Source organism: Arvicola amphibius, chromosome 6 (assembly GCF_903992535.2).
Source record: "Arvicola amphibius chromosome 6, mArvAmp1.2, whole genome shotgun sequence".
Lineage (NCBI taxonomy): Eukaryota > Metazoa > Chordata > Mammalia > Rodentia > Cricetidae > Arvicola > Arvicola amphibius.
In genome coordinates this window covers 119,503,278-119,520,485 of record NC_052052.2, presented here as the reverse complement: position 1 = coordinate 119,520,485, position 17,208 = coordinate 119,503,278, and the positions used below count along the sequence as shown (strand labels likewise).

General features: G+C 37.5%; 1 protein-coding gene and 1 non-coding gene across 2 annotated transcripts in view; both read left to right on the top strand.

The window, feature by feature from the left end:
* Sugct (succinyl-CoA:glutarate-CoA transferase) overlaps positions 1-17,208 on the top strand; it is a 714,904-nt gene that overhangs the window by 184,202 nt on the left and 513,494 nt on the right. Inside the window, 1 exon segment of the mRNA XM_038333002.1 lies at positions 2,666-2,761. Coding sequence (XP_038188930.1) covers positions 2,666-2,761 — 96 coding nt within the window.
* Trnaa-ugc lies at positions 10,966-11,037 on the top strand. Its single transcript has one exon. It is a non-coding gene; the product is annotated as a tRNA-Ala (tRNA).

Here is a 17,208-nt window from a genome sequence, read left to right as displayed (position 1 = left end):
ATAACTACTATTCTATCTCTTTCGTCTTATCATTTAACAGCTTAAAGGAATAGTAGGGTTAGAAGTACAGTTGTTAATTGAAAACTTTGAGATCATTTACTAATTTGCAGTTTGTGTTTACATTGTCTGTGGGTTACATAATATGCTTCATCCCAAGCACTTGGGATATTGTCTGTCTATACATTAGGGTTTTAAATATTTTATTTGATTTTGAAATACTTTAAAACCCATAAGTTTGGCTAAAATGATCATAACTTTATAGAGAAAATATTTGGAGGTCAAAGAGGTTAAATTAGATGCCAAAGTCATATACCTACTTCCAAGTTGGAAAAACTTAGAAACCATGACTCTGGAATTCCCTTCCAGGGCATTTTTCACTACAAAATGTTCTTTTGATTTTGCATTTTGAAAGACACAGAAGTGGTCTGTGAAATGATCATTAGCACTAGGCAGTTCAAGCAGCCCTGGAGTGTTTCATGGTTCAAATGCCCAATACCAGATGGAAGTCCAGAAGTGAATGACTCAGAATTTATTAGCTTTGCCACCTGGGTAGTACAGCCAAACCAGCTGCCACAAGGCAGTTCCAATTTCAGCAGAGCAGTAAATGAACACAAAAACGAGAGTCAGTCTCCAAAATAAAGGAAAATGGTTGATAAAACAGCAAGATGCACTCAAAATGTTTCCTATTGATATCTCTTGTAAGAGGTACAGTTTCCATGCCGGGCACAGGGTTGAGGCACCTTGCCCTGAAAATCAGTACCTGAGTTGTTTCAGAAACTTCTAGCAGTTTGGGGTGTGTTTGAATTACAGGCTCGGTAGGTTTTCTGTCACAACTGATGATCTAGAAAAGGAAAATTAAGCTTAATAGCGAAGCTATGTTGTGAAGCCAGATATTGTCTTGTAAATTATGAAATGTCATTTATCACCTTTTCATAATCCTGATCTCTGGAGAACTATGTATCTAGGGATCCTGAGATCCCTATGGATGGTCATAGAAATCCTGCCATTATCCCCATTTTTTGTGAGGACTTGAAAGTTTACAGGATCATAGTGCCTATGATCCCAGTATACAGTAGGAGAATTGCTGCAAGTTTGACGCTAGCCTGGGCTATAAAGTTTGTTCCTGGGTATCCTGGATTAATAGACTGAGGCTCTGACTTGAGTCTCAAACCACTAGCAAATGAACCAAAATCAAAATAAGAGGGTTTTCAGGATCTGTTCCTAGAACATCAAGATCCACAGAATGAATCTGAGGTTTCATATGACCCCTAAATAGATCTATGGTGCTCAAAACAAAATGAGCTTAATAATGAAAGCATGTGGATCAGACTAAGTTGAGAGAGAGAAAGTAATTTTTGCTTAAATTAGGAAGGTTTAATCATTTTTATTTCATTTTTTAAAATTTATTCGTTGTGCCTTTCACATCATGCATCTCCATCCCATTCATTTCCTGTCTCTGCATCTCTCTCCTCTGCCCTTGCAGCTCCCCTGCCCCTGATAAAATTCAAGAGAAAAAAAGAGAAGAAATAAAAAGGATGGGGGATCTCATCATGGAAGCTGCAGTGTGACATAATAAGTCATACAGTAAACCCCTTTGTCCACATATCGTTACTTGCAAGTGTTCATTGCGAACAGTCATTGTATTGGTTCAAGGCTTCTGGTTTCTGCTATGCTATCAATACTGAGCCTTCAATGGAAATCCTCGTGGTAATCCTGATGTTTCCCTGTGTTGTGGAGATTCTGCAGCTTTGGGTCTGTAGGACTAGTCCCTTCATGTGCTCCAGAAGATCACAAGTGGATGGGCTAATCCTGGTTCTGGGCCTTGGTAGTTTCAGGATTGGTCAGTCTGCCAGCTCTTCCTTGTCCTTACCACCAGGGTGAGCTCTCCTGCATTGCCCTGGCTAGTTCACCCCTCGGAACAATGGGCAAGGGGCAGGTCCAGTTTTCCCAATTTCATCTCCTCAGGACCAGATCTCCCACATCTCCACCTTCAGGGCCAGCTCTACTGTGTTGACCAGGCATGGCATTGGGGCCACTCTCCCAAGAGCTGCAGCAGACGAGCAGCAGGGCTAGCTCCTCCACTTTTATGACCTTAGGGTCAGCTTTAACACCTGAATTAGGCATTGACGGGCGGTGAAGGGGAAGGGAAATTTATTAATGAATTTTTAAAACAATCTTGTTTTTCCACGTCAAAAAAATGCATTTTCTTCAAAACGCAACTAAATTGCCTGAATAGAAGCTTGGCATTATTTCTCTTTAGCTCAGAAGACTGTAGCTCTTTGCTTTGGTTCACCGGCCTTAGTGATGATGCAGGATGTTTAGCCAGAGAAGGGAGTTCATATACTAATGACTAACATATCCTAATGTGGCTTTTTTTTCCCACCCAAGGCTAGGTAAAAATGCTTATGGATTTGTTGACGTCTGTCTTCAGATGGCCTTTTCAGGGGTTGAATTTCTTTGCGTTTATATTTCTATGCTGATTATCATTTAGTCATGCGGTAATGTTCCCTCTTTGTGTGAAGAGAATACAGACATGTATATGTTCTCACTGAATCTGGGTCTTTTCCCCTCTGTGATGACAAGAAACAAAGTGGCTTTATAGTATAACAATTTCTTAATGATTACAGGCAAACTAACTCCTTTTCCTCCTATTTTATTCTGGCAGGTGGCATGTTTGACCCAAGTAGGTGCTAATTATCTTATTGGCCAAAAGGAAGCAAAACGCTGGGGCACAGCTCATGGCAGCATTGTTCCTTATCAGGTATGATTTAGCCTTTGTTATTGTAATCTGCAGGTCTGTACAATATGCCTCTGGGAATATATTTTTTTACAAGCCCTCCAAGGTTCTTCTATAAGGCGTCTCTGACTTATTATAGCAAGGTTCTGTTGTTCTTTTTAATTTTTATTGTATTTCTTCACCAGAAAATTTGTGACAGAACACTGAAGTGGATCAAAGGAACAAACAGAAAGGGGATTACTTTGGAGCTCATAATATGATGGTTTCTTAATTTTTTCTTCCTTTTCTCTTTCACCCCAAAGCTTTTGTTATGCCACTTACTGTAGCTACTTTTAAAAGTATGGTGTGTTTATCATGCTAGCTGTAAAACAAATGCTACCTTCTCCATCTGACAACAATATTCTCACAGGGTTAGAGTCAAATGAAAATCTGCATATGATGGATTCTCATCATTGGAGAAAAACAGATGGTTTAAACTGCTGTTCTTTATTAACTGTCTAAACTTAACCTTAGAAATTCTGGACTTTGACTGGCGCAAGTGAATATGAAAGAAACTGTGATCCTTCAGAAATGATGAAAACTCCACTACTTCTTCCAAGCCACTAGCCTTAGCCTAGCCTAGCTGCTTATTTCTTTGCATTTCCTTTTATATCAGACTTTCCGTATTACATCAAGAGGGTCTTTCTCATCACTCCTCTCATATCCGGTAGAAATGTAGGCAGTGTACCCTGAAAGTATCTGCTCAATAAAGGAATGGATTTGCTCTAGCTATTTCAACATCCATGTTCTTTTTTTACAGTTACAATATTTATATCTATTTTATCTTTTATCATATCTAAGGAAAACCAAAACTATCTATCTATTCTTCAACTCCATCAAAGACTCCAGAAGGACACAATATTACCTAAGTAAACAAGAAATAAGCAACTTCCAAACTCTAGAAATGACAGAGACATCTCGCTGTCTGGACAGTCACCCAAAGTTCTTTTGTACTGTTGGGGCATCCATCTTCAGCCTACAGGCCCACAGTATCCAGCAGACTTTTCCATGAAGCAGGAAATTTCAAAGATAATTCAGTCACTTTCTGCTGTGTCCTGCAGAATGTCTCGCAGACTCTTTTATAAATCAGGAACACCGAAAGATCATCTCACCTTTAGACAAGTTCAGCAGTCCTCTCTCTGTGGATTCTTTTGTGTCTAGTTTATGCAACAGTCCAGGCAAGAGCAGTTTTGTTGCCCAAATGGCTATCAAACTCTGTAAGGAGCCTCTTCGATGCCCATCTTCCTCTTGAAGTACTGGTGCTGCCAGGAGCAGATGTGTCTCATTGTCATGAAAAGCCCTAAGTTATTAAAACATTTAAATGCCATATTCTGTAGTCTTTGAAAGATATTAGGAATGCCTATCTAACTGAAATATATCTCTATATATCTAGAAAATCTAACTAACATGACTACAATCTTGACTATTATTGATGATTATTCATTAACAACCTTTATTTCCTAATTATACATTACATTTTTAAAATGAACTACACAATCACAATACCTTAATCAAGATCAGAAATACATATACATATAACAAAATTGACCTTAAATTTAAATCACTAAAGCAAAATCCATATCAATGCAAATTATTCATATCTATATCATATTCCCATTTAAATGTAAAAGAACATTTATAAACAATATTTGGGAATATGGGTGCAGTTATTTCTCTCCAAACTGCTTCATGCTGAATGGAGGCGCTGTTAATCAGATCTTTCATGGTGTAACCTGTGTGCTAGATTCATCTCAGTCGGCAGTTGAGCAAAGTAATTTCTTGAGGGTGTTCACAGCAATCTTTCAGGAGGGTGTGGTCTATCATACCATATTGGGATAGAAGCAATCCACAGGGTCTCATCCTCTGTGAAAACAAAAGAAGAATCTCTTTTCCAAAGTATCATATCCTTAGATCCAAATTCTGAAGTCAAGGTATTTTCAAAATATCTATGTTGGATTAGTTCAGCAGCATTTATAAACAAATATCTTTTAGCATCTGTTGCTCCTTCGTCAGCATTTGAACAATTCAAAGAGAACATAATAGTATACAGCATCAAGATTCTCTGTGTATTTTCCATCTTTGTGCGGCTTTATTTTAACTTCTATTTCATTTATTTTTACTTTTATTTTTTTGAGACAGGTTCTCTGTATATATTTGTCCTGGAATAACCCTGTAGACCAGACTGTCCTTGAACTCACAGAGATCCACTGGTCTCTGCCTCCCAGGCATTGAGATTAAAGGTGTGTCCTGCCATACCTTGAAGTCATAGAGGCCAATCTACCTCTGCCCCTTGAAGTCTCAGAGGTCAATCTACCTCTGCCCCTTGAAGTCTCAGAGGCCAATCTACCTCTGCCTCCCAGGTGTTGGGATTAAAGGCGTGCACCACCACCGCCTGGCAACATCCATATTCTTGACATGAAATAGAAAACTTGGAATTTTTTGTTTGTTGGGAAAGCCACCAGCACTTCCAGTCATCCTTTCATTGTTAAGAGATTATTTCCTTGGGTAGGTCTAGTTTTGTTTCCATTTATTTTAATTCCAAATTAGAGGAAAGCATAATCCAGTGTGAACCCAGTATGTTTCCCTCTCTTGTTCTGTTTATGGCCCTTCTGCACCTGTGCTAATATTTCCTGGTATAAATGCTCTTCTCAAGCTGAGTTACCTTCTGGGATAATTATAACTTTTTAGGATTTCTCCTTGTTTTTTATTTTTTTCTCACTAGTGGGTTCTTGACCACTTAGGGACATTTGCATTCCTAACTAAGATTTTCTAGTGGCTGGCTCTAGACATTAAGCTAGACTTTCTTACCTTGATTCATAAAAGTCATTGTATATTTGAACTGATTAGAAATAATCAGATTCAGCATTCTTATTTTCTAGATTAAAAAAAAAGATCTCACACCTAGATTGAATGGAGAGTTTCCATCAGTGGCCTCTTGGTTCTGTGCTTATGTATTTTCAGTTATTCTGCCAATGACAACAGTGTGCTGTGGTTTCAGGTCCCTTCAACTCTTCACTCTTTCTTCTCATGTATTTTGCTCCTAGATCAAGGGTATGGTTAAGTGATTCATAATTATGACTGATGATGAAAATTCTCAAGGGAGTTTTAGCAAAGCACAATGTTAGAATTTACATGAATTCATCTCAAATAATGGAAATCCAGGCTTCAGTCTTTGATGTATATGGAGAAAGCAGCATTTCTGAGTTGGTAAGTTTGTAGGATAATTCTAAGTCACATTATAAAATATAAAAGTTTCTTTTTTGGTAAAAATAGAATATTCATTTTAATAGCTTGCTCTAGACCTTAGCTTTCTCTCCTGGACATCCATACTTAGAATTTTGGCAACCCAAATAAGCTCTTAATTATTTTACTGTGAGGGGCAAAGGAAAATAGAATCTTTGGTCTTTATTTTAGAAGGTTAAGTGTATAAAAGACTTGTGTGATTGCATGTGTGGTGTGTGTGTGTGTGTGTGTGTGTGTGAGAGAGAGAGAGAGAGAGAGAGAGAGAGAGAGAGAGAGAGAGAGAGAGAGAGAGAGAGTTTCTTTAAGGATAGAGATATACTTCATGGTTGAGATATATTAGCATACTTCATGGTTGAGTCATATTAGCCATATTAAATGGATAGAGGGCTATTTGATCACAGTTGATTGTAAGAAATAAGATCTACTTCAGTCTTTCCTTAGGAGCATAGAATTTGTCTGCTTCCTCTTTGTAGAGAACTGGTTCAGCACAATAATTAAAGATTAAATGCAAATTTAACTTGATTGAAACTAATATAACAAGATAGATCCTAGATATTCTTCAAGATTCTTGCCTATTCACATTTTTTTGAATAGACTTGAAGAATATTTTCATGAGTTAATTTCCAGGTAATTATAATTAGTTTCCTATGATAATTATAGTTTTGCTTCTAATTTGCCTCTTATTGTCTGAGTTTTTAGCGCAGTGTCTATAATAAAGACCTTGATAATTTTGGGAGGTTGTTAAGGCTCTAGCTTGCTTTCATCTAGTTGTTGAACTCCATTTAGATAATCACAGACCTTGAATACACAGAATATATGTTTTTGAGAAACAGCGATTCCTCATTATATGTTATTTTATAAACATGCAATTCTTAATTTCTCATATCAGTTATCCATTGGTGTACTTTTGTTCTTAATTCTTTGACTGCTAACTTTTATTTTTTGTATGTTTTTTGAGACAGAGACTTGCTCTGTAGCCCAGTCAGGACTTGAACTTTTTTTCTTCCTACCTTAGGCTTCTGCCTAGTAGGGTTCAGGTATGTGATACCATATTCAGTTTGCTGGCAAATTTTTAAAACTCAAGTTAAATAAAAGTAGAAAATATAGATAGATTTTTGTTTCTGTTAAGAAATATTAAGTTATAAAATTTACAGGTAAATGGACAGAAATAAAAATGACCATTTAGACTTATGTAACCTACACTTGGAAAGACAAACACTATATGATTTTTATCTTACGTGGGTGTTCGCTTTTAAGCTTTTCATATGTGTGTTTCATTTAGAATACATGTAGAGGTTAAGTAACTAATAAGAGACCATTTGGGAGGAAGGTATAGTTCAAGGAAGGAGAGATAACATAAAAAGTTATAATGGGAAAGGCAGGGAATAGAACAGGAAAGGATAAATGTACTGTGGAATGGGAGGGCGAAGTAGAGGAAGGAATACTGGGAGGAATACCTAACACTTTTGAAAAAGTCATATGTAAACTAATACTGTAGAGTTTCCTAACGCGCGCGCACACACACACACACACACACACACACACACACACACATACACACACACACGGGGGGATATAAAATATATATTACCAAATAAAAACTACATGGACTACCTGTTTTGAATTGTTGGGTCAGTGGTGTCATATAGATCCCCCACAATATGACAGGGTATTGCCAATTCTATTGTATGCCCACCACAACTTTAAGATCCTGTAACAGAAGCAATTACATATTTGAGTCAAAGAACCCTAGCTGGAGAATAATCTAGCTGGTACCTAACTGGCCGCTTCAGACCTATTGACTAGCACTCATACTGCTGGAGGGTGCTTATATATGCTATATATCAGTCTTACCCAGCTCTGAATCCTGTGAGCTACAATACTGACATGGCTGATAAGATATGCCCACTGGTACAACAGTGGCACAAACGTTTGGGAGTTGATAGTGACACCGTTGTTTCTGTGTTTAACTGAAAAATGTTAATACTGATTAAATGTAGTATTGTATCTATTCCATGCCTGAATTCAAGCAGCAAATATGACCAGTAAAAATATGGGCACGCTGAATGTCTACCTTTCAGTTTGTGACCATCTCTTGCAGGTCACCACCTAACCTGCAGATTCTGTTACAGTCACCTATGCTCTGTTTTGTCTCTCTGTGTGGACTACTTCATGTATCTTTACAGATCATTCCCACTGGTATTAATCTTTATTTGACACATTTCAGTTAAACTTGATATAGTCAGAAGAGAATAACTTTGTTGTTTGTTGTACTCCCTAAACTCCAACTGCATACCCACACATTTTAATTCTATTCCTTCCTCTATATATGGGACAAATAATTCATTACCCAATTTTGCTTACCTAAAACACCATTCCTGCACTTTATCTTTTCTATAGCTTGTATATACAAACATGTGGACATAGTTTACATCCTTAAAACTCACCATCTAGAAGGGCATGGTGCATATGTAAAATTAAAGGCTGAGCAATGTCGGGAGGTCCTGTCTCAAAAATAAAAATAAAACATGAGTACAAGTAGTGTTCAAAGGCTGAACACTTACCTAGAATACGAAAGGCCCCGAGTTCAATTCATACTCTTGTAATAAATGAAGCAAAATACCAAATAACTAACCAATTAAAATCAAAATAAAACAAACTGGACCAAACCAAAACCCACCTGCCTACTTGGACTCCAGGGCACGTTTCTTTCTGTTTACCTTCTACTTCTTTATGCTCTATGTCACAAAACCTTTCCAAAGAGTTCTGCGTGGTATTTTCTGGAAGGAAGTGGTGCACCCATCACCTCTTCTAAGATAGCTCTTATGCTTCACAGACAAAAAGCTTAATACTTCGCGGATCTTGTATAGCCACAGGTGTGGAGTGGAATAGCAAGGGCAGGGACTTGTATGCTTCTTTCACACTCCTTGAGCCCTTCAAGTAAAAAAATCTTCAAAGAGATTTCTTTCATTTAAATTATCTGATCAATCACATCATGATTTTTTTCTAGACTTTTCTTCTGAAGAAGCTTCTAACTCAAGAGATAGAAGAAAACAGTTACTTGCATGATTAAATGAAAAACTGCCCTCTTTACTTCAGTTTGGGTATTCAACCAAGGACTAGAGCAGGAAACTGGGCTTTGTTATTTTTCAGAGGGTCATTATGCTGTGTATTTAATTTGGCCCAGGCAGAGGCACAGACAGGCAGTAAATTCCAAGTGTGAGGAGACGCAGCACTTTGTTATCATTCCTTAGAAAATGGCCAAGTGCTATTAAATCATGCAGATTAGGTAACATTGAGAATATTTTTATATTTTTTAGCTCACATTAAGAAGTCCTCTTAAATGTCAAAATTTAAACAATACACATCTGTCTCTTTTTATGTGCAGCTTTGTTTTTAAATCACAGTCACACTAAGGCACTCAGTAAAGTGTGAAGATAGAGTTTGAACAGGCATGCGACTGAAAGCTTAGTTGATGAAATGGTAGTTACTCATAGTGTAATGACCATATGGATGCCACTTAATTCCTTTTCTTATTAAAAGGACATCAAGAGATGTTAAATAAAATTGCTTTGTCTTAGCCTAGATTAGAATCATGGCTTTAAAATTCCAAAATTCATTTATTGTCATATATATCCAAATTAGAAGTTCCTTCAGTCCTAGGTGCAGCAGAAGTTAGTTATTTGTTTCTTTGTTAGATTGAGAACAAATTCTCCCTTTTTATTATGTGTTTGAAAGGTAATGTATTTATTATGATTCCAGAAGACAGAAAGCGTAGTACATGTCCTGGCTATGGAAGTATATTTGAACTCTAAACTATGGAATGGTATAAATTTTCTTGTATGATAATCAACCCTGCTTATATTGACCTTTTGTGAGTCAAGTAAATAACCATTTCAGTCTTGCAAGTGACAGGCACTAAGAGACAGTTAACAGGTACAACCCAGAGGACTTGAGTTTTGGAGTTAGACCTGGAAGAGTTAAGTGAGGCAGTGTGGGCTGGGTATCTCACCTGACTCCAATAAGGTCTCATAAAAGGTAGCTCCTATAGCTGCAGGTGAGTTGTCATTATAACTTTGTGAATAGTTTCTGTGAAAGTCTAAAATAGTACCTTAGAAAACATCCAAGGAAATTTATGGGTAAAATAAATAAATTTATGGGTACATGAATGAAATTTTAGCGTTCATGAAATTTGTAGTTAATTTTATACCATTTAAAGAAGGAAGGAAACATGATGTGTTATTTTTTCTATCTCAAAAATTTTTCCTGGAACTTTTACAGAAATTGTACTATTGAGATATTGCCCAGCTGTAGCGATATTAAAAGAATTGTTTGAAATGAGGAGGATAATATATAGTGGTTGAGTAATTAAAGGAAGTGAGGATTTACCTTAATGAATTGTTAATAAAGATACAATACAAACCCTCAGTCAACTAAATGGAAAAGGACAATATGATTTTCAGAAGTAATCTCTGACAAGGATGGGAAACTCTCTACAAATATATGAATTTGTTATTGGGAGCACTCAGATGGGCAGCTCTCCCTCAGCCTAGAGAAGGCTGAAGAGATGGCTCAGTGGTTATGAGTACTTAATGCTTTCACAGAGGCCTGGAGTTCAGTTCCCAGCATTCCTATCAGGTGACTGTGACTCCAGTTCCGTGGGATCTGGTGCACTGTTCCAGCCTCCTTGGGCATCCATAAACATTTAGCATACACTCACACAAACACATATATGCATAAAAATCTTTTAAAATGTGAAATACTAACCATGTCAAATACAAATTTTTGTAATAATTATTCATTAAAATTATATTATTAAATATAAAGGCAAAAAGAAACTGAGCATCAATAAACAATAAATTAGAAAGAAACTAGTTGATGAAGGTAGTGATACTTGTGTGTCAACATTACTTCTGTTAAGATCATACTAAAGCAGGTGAGCGAGTGGGGATGTAGCTCAGTGGTAGAGCGCATGCTTTGCATGTATGAGGCCCCGGGTTCGATCCCCGGCATCTCCAGGTAATGACAACCTTTGGGCTGGAGAGATGGCTCAGCAGTTAATAGCACTGGTTGCTCTTCCAGAGGACCTGAGTTCAATTCCCAGCAACCATATGGTGGCTCACAACCATCTGTAATGAGATCCGGCACCCTCTTCTGGCATGCAGGCATATATGCAGGCAAAATGTTATATACATAATAAATAAATCAGGTGAAACTTCTGTTCTGCTGTGGACAGTCATTCAGCATCCAGAAGTTCTGAAAAATATAACCTTTAAATTCCGTGATGACCAGTAAGTCTTCACTTCTGGCAATTTACCTCTTAATTTTATTAATATTTTTTGCAAATGTTTTCATGATAGTGTAAGTGAAAATTTATTTCACTTTTTTCATTTGACATAAACTTCTACATAAATTCTAACATAGAACCTGTTCTAGTATGAATGAGATATGTCTCCCATAGGCTCTTGTATTTGAATCCTTGGTCCTCTGCTGGTGGTTCTGTTTGAGGAGACTAAGGAACCTTTATGAAGTGGATCCTTGCTGGAGGAAGTATGTCCCTGGGAGTGGGCTTTGGTCGTTTATTATAGCCTTGCCCCACTTCCTGCCCTGACTCTGTTTCCTGTGAGTAGATGATACACGATCAACTACCTTCGTGTTCCTCCTCCCACTCCACGCACTCCTGCTATGATGGACTATCCCTCTGGAAATATAAGCCAAAAGAAAGCATTTTACTTTTTACTTTAAAAATGAGTTGCTGGGTCATAGCAAATGTATTAGATTGTGTTTCATTTAATGTTGTTTTTGCTTTTATAATGTTGGGAATTGATTCAAGGGCTTCATGTATGTGGAGTGTGTGCTGTAGCATTGAGCTATATGGCTTGTCGAGTGCGTGATGTACCACTGAATCATATCCCTAACAGTCGGATTGTATTTTAGAAATTTCTGCAAATTTTAAATTAATTAACAATGACAATTTAGAACTTAAATTTCATTTTCTGGTAAATTAAAGTGCTAATTTTGTAATCTCTGGCTCGTTCTTTCTAAAGGTTAGGCCAGGTATCTTTCACGTATTTACTTCAAAGCCTCTAAATGCCTCAATTCACATTAATTTGAGATTCTTGTTAGAGCAAAATGAAGCCTTCTTTGAAGGCCCTGGTTACTTTGAAATAAATTGGCAAGGACTTTGCCACAATTCTAAGAAAATAGGTCATTGGGCAGTCCAAGAGGCAGATAAAATTAGGGAAGATGTGCCAGCTACTGGCATAATAGCTGCCACTCTGCTTCCCCTAAGAAAAGGCTTAACTTTCTTCGATTTAAAACAAAATTCCCAAACTTCAGATAATTTCAATGCTCAAAGATAGCGTAGTGTGATGGTTAAAGAAGCATTTTGATTTTTGAAAACCCACAATGTCCCCCAGTCAACAACTGCAGCATTTTAAACCTGCTTCGGTGAGAGGCAAAGAGTAAGAGGCCCGAGGAAAGGCGAGGAGGTAGAGAACATTTGGAGGTATTTCAGAGCTTCATCTGCCTCTCTTGTGTTCTCAAGACACATGAAGAACCGATAACATTGTTTATTTTCTGTGTGAAGAAATTTGATAAAGACTATTAAAAAACCCAAATGTCATTTTGAATAAGGAAAAATGTTTAAATAGCCTTTAAAGTCAGTAGCTAGTTAGTAAGAATCATCACAACTGTGAGAGGTGATGGCAAGGAGTGATTACTCTGCTCCAGTTCTTAGATGCTTTATCCACATTAATTTACTCATACAACGGCCACGTAAATTCATCCTGATATTATATTAATACTTTTATTACAATATGTTTCTCACCTTCCAACAAGGAAACAGAGAAAAAGAGAGTTTAGCTAACTTAGTCACTCACAATTATGAGTTTTAACTGAGCCTCTAACTTGGGCAGGAAGACTTGAGTCTATAGCATGTTGTGACAGATGACACATTGTATATGTTTAGTTTTATTTCTGTCTTAATCTAACCTTCTTTCTCGAAGAAAAGAATAAGGCATTTTCCTCTTCATAATGTCCCCCGCAAGGTGGCCAAGAGCAATTGAAGAGGAATAAGCATTTCAGTTGTTTATTCCTTATAGGGTCCTTCATTATGACTGAAAAGCAAATTTCCTTCAGGAAGTCAAGTTTTACATCTTCTGAGTAAATCTTTTGATTGCATATGCCATAATTGGATCAGATTAGTAATTAGGTCAAGTTGTGGTAAACAGTTGTATCTCTTTCCATCAGTTTAATAAGAACACTGTCTTTGAGCAACACATGAGATTGGAGTGGTTTGGGCTATTGCATGACTCACAGGTTCTGGTTTTCAAATGGCATTTTCATGCACTTGTAGGTTAAGGGCAGGAGTTGGAGACAGAAGGAGTGTTTGGGACAGGGAGGATAACCTGGGGGAGAAACCAAGTAGACACAGCTCTAAAAATTCCAACTTCATCTCAAAGGGAGAAGTTCTATTTTTTTCTAGTTTTGTTAGTTTGAAATAGAGGGTCCACTGCTTGAAATGGATTGTTTGTCCCAGGCGAATAATTTTGTACCAAAGGATGAGATGGGGCTAGAAAGTGGGTTTTGTGCATGTTTGCCTGTTTTAGGGACGAGAGACTGGGCTCCTTCCTTGTTGGAAGTTAGTTGTGGGTTGTAGGCCAGTAGAGCTAGGAACAAAGGGAAGTTTGGTGCAGAGGGGGTTTTTGATAGGAGTCCTGTTTGGCCTGCTGGGCTCCTTAGTGGACGGGAAAGGAGCGATTCACTGTTAAGAAACTAGGCTGGTAATTCCATGTAAAGATCAAGGCTCTTTAGAAGAAAATCATGCAGGACTGGATCCAGGCAGCAGTTGGCCTCGCTGTCGACATGTATCCTGCTCTGTTCTCAAAGGCAATCCCAGTAAATTATGTTGAAACTCCTAGTAGGCTTGGTTCTCAGAGAAATCACTCTGGTGAATCCTGTTCAAGTAGCTGAGTTCTGAAATAAGTACACATTACCATTACAATTCAGTTGGGTCTGGATGTATAGTATAGTTCAGCGGCAGGATGTTTGCCTGTTTGTCCACAGCCTCAAGTCCTGTATTGCAAAACAAAAGCCTGGGAGAGGTAAGTGTTTACAATGAAAGGGAGCACACAATGTATTGGATGCTGAAGTGAATATTTATTGAAGACCTGAACAGATAGGGGGAGTAAATATGCTTCTGAGTGGGGATAATGAAGGAGGAGCACCGACAAAGTCATATTAAGAATTTCTTTGCTTTCTTCTCTTCTGAGGGTAGGAGTAAATGAGAGTTCTTTTGGGACCTGACTCCAAGAGAGATCTAGAAGTGGCTGCATGGGTATCAGCTACACGTTTGTTAGATGTGTCAGGTTCTGGTTCACCCTGTGAGTAGAGCTGATTCCTTTTTCTTTTATTTTTTAAAACTTATTTATTGAATCTTTAGGGGTTTCACATCATGCACCCCAATTTTGTTCAAGCCTTCCTCTAAAAGTATGTTTTGAATCTAAAAGTATGTTTTGTCATTTTAGAAAGAGTCCACTAGATGTCACTCTTGTAACCTGGTAATGGGGATCATATTTTTCAGTGGGGCCTTGCATGAATCCCTAACCAAGATCTTATTATTAAATGATTTCCATCCCACCCCAAGGGCTACTGATATACACACTGATTATTTAAGGTAAAATTACTTTTTTATTTTGATTCAAAGTATTAGAAAGGATTCCTGGAAACAATTTTCATTTTGTTCAATTAGCGCTCCTGTTCACTGTCTTTCCTGCCTTGAACCCCCACTTTCATTGCAGGAGCTGGTCTGTCATTATATAACCTTAGCATGGTATATGCCGCCAATTCTCTGACTAGATCTCCGAGAGTGCACCACCCTGGGCTCCAGATTACAGCAACACACACTAACACACAACCTTGATCTCTGTGGAAATTATTGAGAGCAGAAAGGAATGAAGGCTGAATTGTGGAATTAGCATCCACCTGGAATGTGATTGCTAGAAGTGCCAGGCTTTCTGAGTTCTTGGAGTGTCTTTAGGGTAGTTTTATAAAGAAGATTAAGTCTGCTCAGGAAAAGAATATTGTCCAACTGTAATCTTGTATGCATTTAGCCTCAGCTATGAAATGAATATAAGAACATTTGCAGGTACAGTAAGATCCTAAGGGAGATTATATACTTTGAGACATGTACCATGTCATTATGAAAGGCCCTATTAACAGCTGGTTAGGTCTGTATGTTATGGAATATGATTGGATAGGTTAAAGACCATTCTTTAGAACAGGCCACCCTGAGAAAAGTTAGTTTCTTGAAATAAATAAACTGCTTACCCAGTTCTTCCTCTTAGTCTGATGTGGGTTTTCACCTGTTGCAACAAATGTAGCAGAAAAAGGAGTAAAGCCACAGGTGTGTGTATTATATCTGACTGTGTTTCCTGAGCACGTGTATTTCCTCTTCTGGAAGGAGGAGACCTGATTTGTAACAGGCATTGCTAAATGAATGAAAATGTTTAATTAATTTCAGCCAAGAAAAAATACTCTTATTCACACGAAAGCAATATAACTTTATCTTAAGCGCCATTGTATACTGTTGAAGAAGTAGCTTAGATGTTGTCTTCATAGTGTGCCTTTCCCATGTCTTTTATTATGATTTGATTGCCACTGGGAGAAAAATTAATTTTGCAGTGTTTTGCCTAAAATAAATTTTATATTATCAAAACAGTACCCCTTACCCCTAAAATGCTAATTCTTATTTCATAACTTTTACTTTTACTTGTGCATTGATAGGGTTTTAGTTAACACCGTCTTTACTGTTGAATTTTCCCCATCCTTCCTTCTTAATTGTCACTACTGAGACTCAGAGCTGTCAGGGATAGCATCATATATAGATGTACTGTTTGGCTTGGAGCAGGAGCTTGGAATTAATCCTTGGAAGCATGGCTTGGTTTTGCAGAAGATCTTCATTCATTTAATAATGGTAACACTATCTGCCTCAAGGGATGTGGTGAAGAATTGGCACATCAGTGTGTCGAATTTCGGTGGCACAATGTCTGATAGCTACCGTGTGCTTAGTATGTAGTAATTGTTAAGGAATTACTGTACCCATTCCGGTCATAGACCTGTGCTTATCTGCATTTTGCAGCTGTTACAACAGTGCAGGAGCTGTGATAGAAGCCCCATTTCTAACAGTGTATTTACCAAAAGAGCTCCTGATTATGCGAAAGGCTTCTTTTCTCCAGCCTGGGGATCATGAGGAGAAATGGTGACAGTAGGAGCAGAGCAGCAAAACTGTAGAGTGATAGAGATAAAATCCATCCTAGAACAGCAGGGAGAGAATTTCTCCTTACAACTGAAATCTGGAATGAAAATTTGCTTCTGTCTTTGAAATGGTGATACAACTCAATAGAACAGCACAGTTAGCATTGTCAGCACATTACAACACAGGCCAGACCATAGGATTGCCAGTACTATACCACAGGCTAGCCCACAGGATTGTCAGTACTATATCACAGGCTAGCCCTTGAGCCCAATAACCAGTTTTAAAGATTGTTTTCTAAAGAGGAATACATTGTGAAATACAAATTGCACTATCCTGGTTGATGTTTTGCAGCATGATTTCCTGATTTCTTGTTTCTTTATTGTTTTTAATGTGTTGGGATGTCCCCCACCCCTTTTTAAGTTCAAGAAGGACTTCTAGGCTTTTTGGTGGTCATAATTCATATCTTGAGGTTATTGGGATATTGCTTGGGTAGCAGCTTTCTATCTTCAGAAAGCTACCATGAGGCAATCTGAAAAACAACAGCACCAAAAATTTTGCATTTCTACCATGAACAACACTATGGATTTACTGGACAATATCCTTTGATTATTTATGATGGAGACTGAAGCAGAATCAGCTGTATTCATCTGCTGTTTAAAATGGAAGAGGATAGAGACTGTTTCAAAAATGAGCATTATAAATTAGAAAAATAAACTAATTTTCTTTCTTGCTAGAGTTTTGAACTACTTACTGTATTTCTTTTTGCTTTTTTATGTGGTTAATATTAATGTGTACATTTGGCAATTGGTTAAAATGCATCTCATAAAATCTTAAAAGAGGGGGAAATCATTCTTTTTCTCCACTATGTCATTATTGTTTCCATTGTAAGAGTCAAATTAGTTAAGTTCAGTTCTAGTTCAAAGAAATGGGG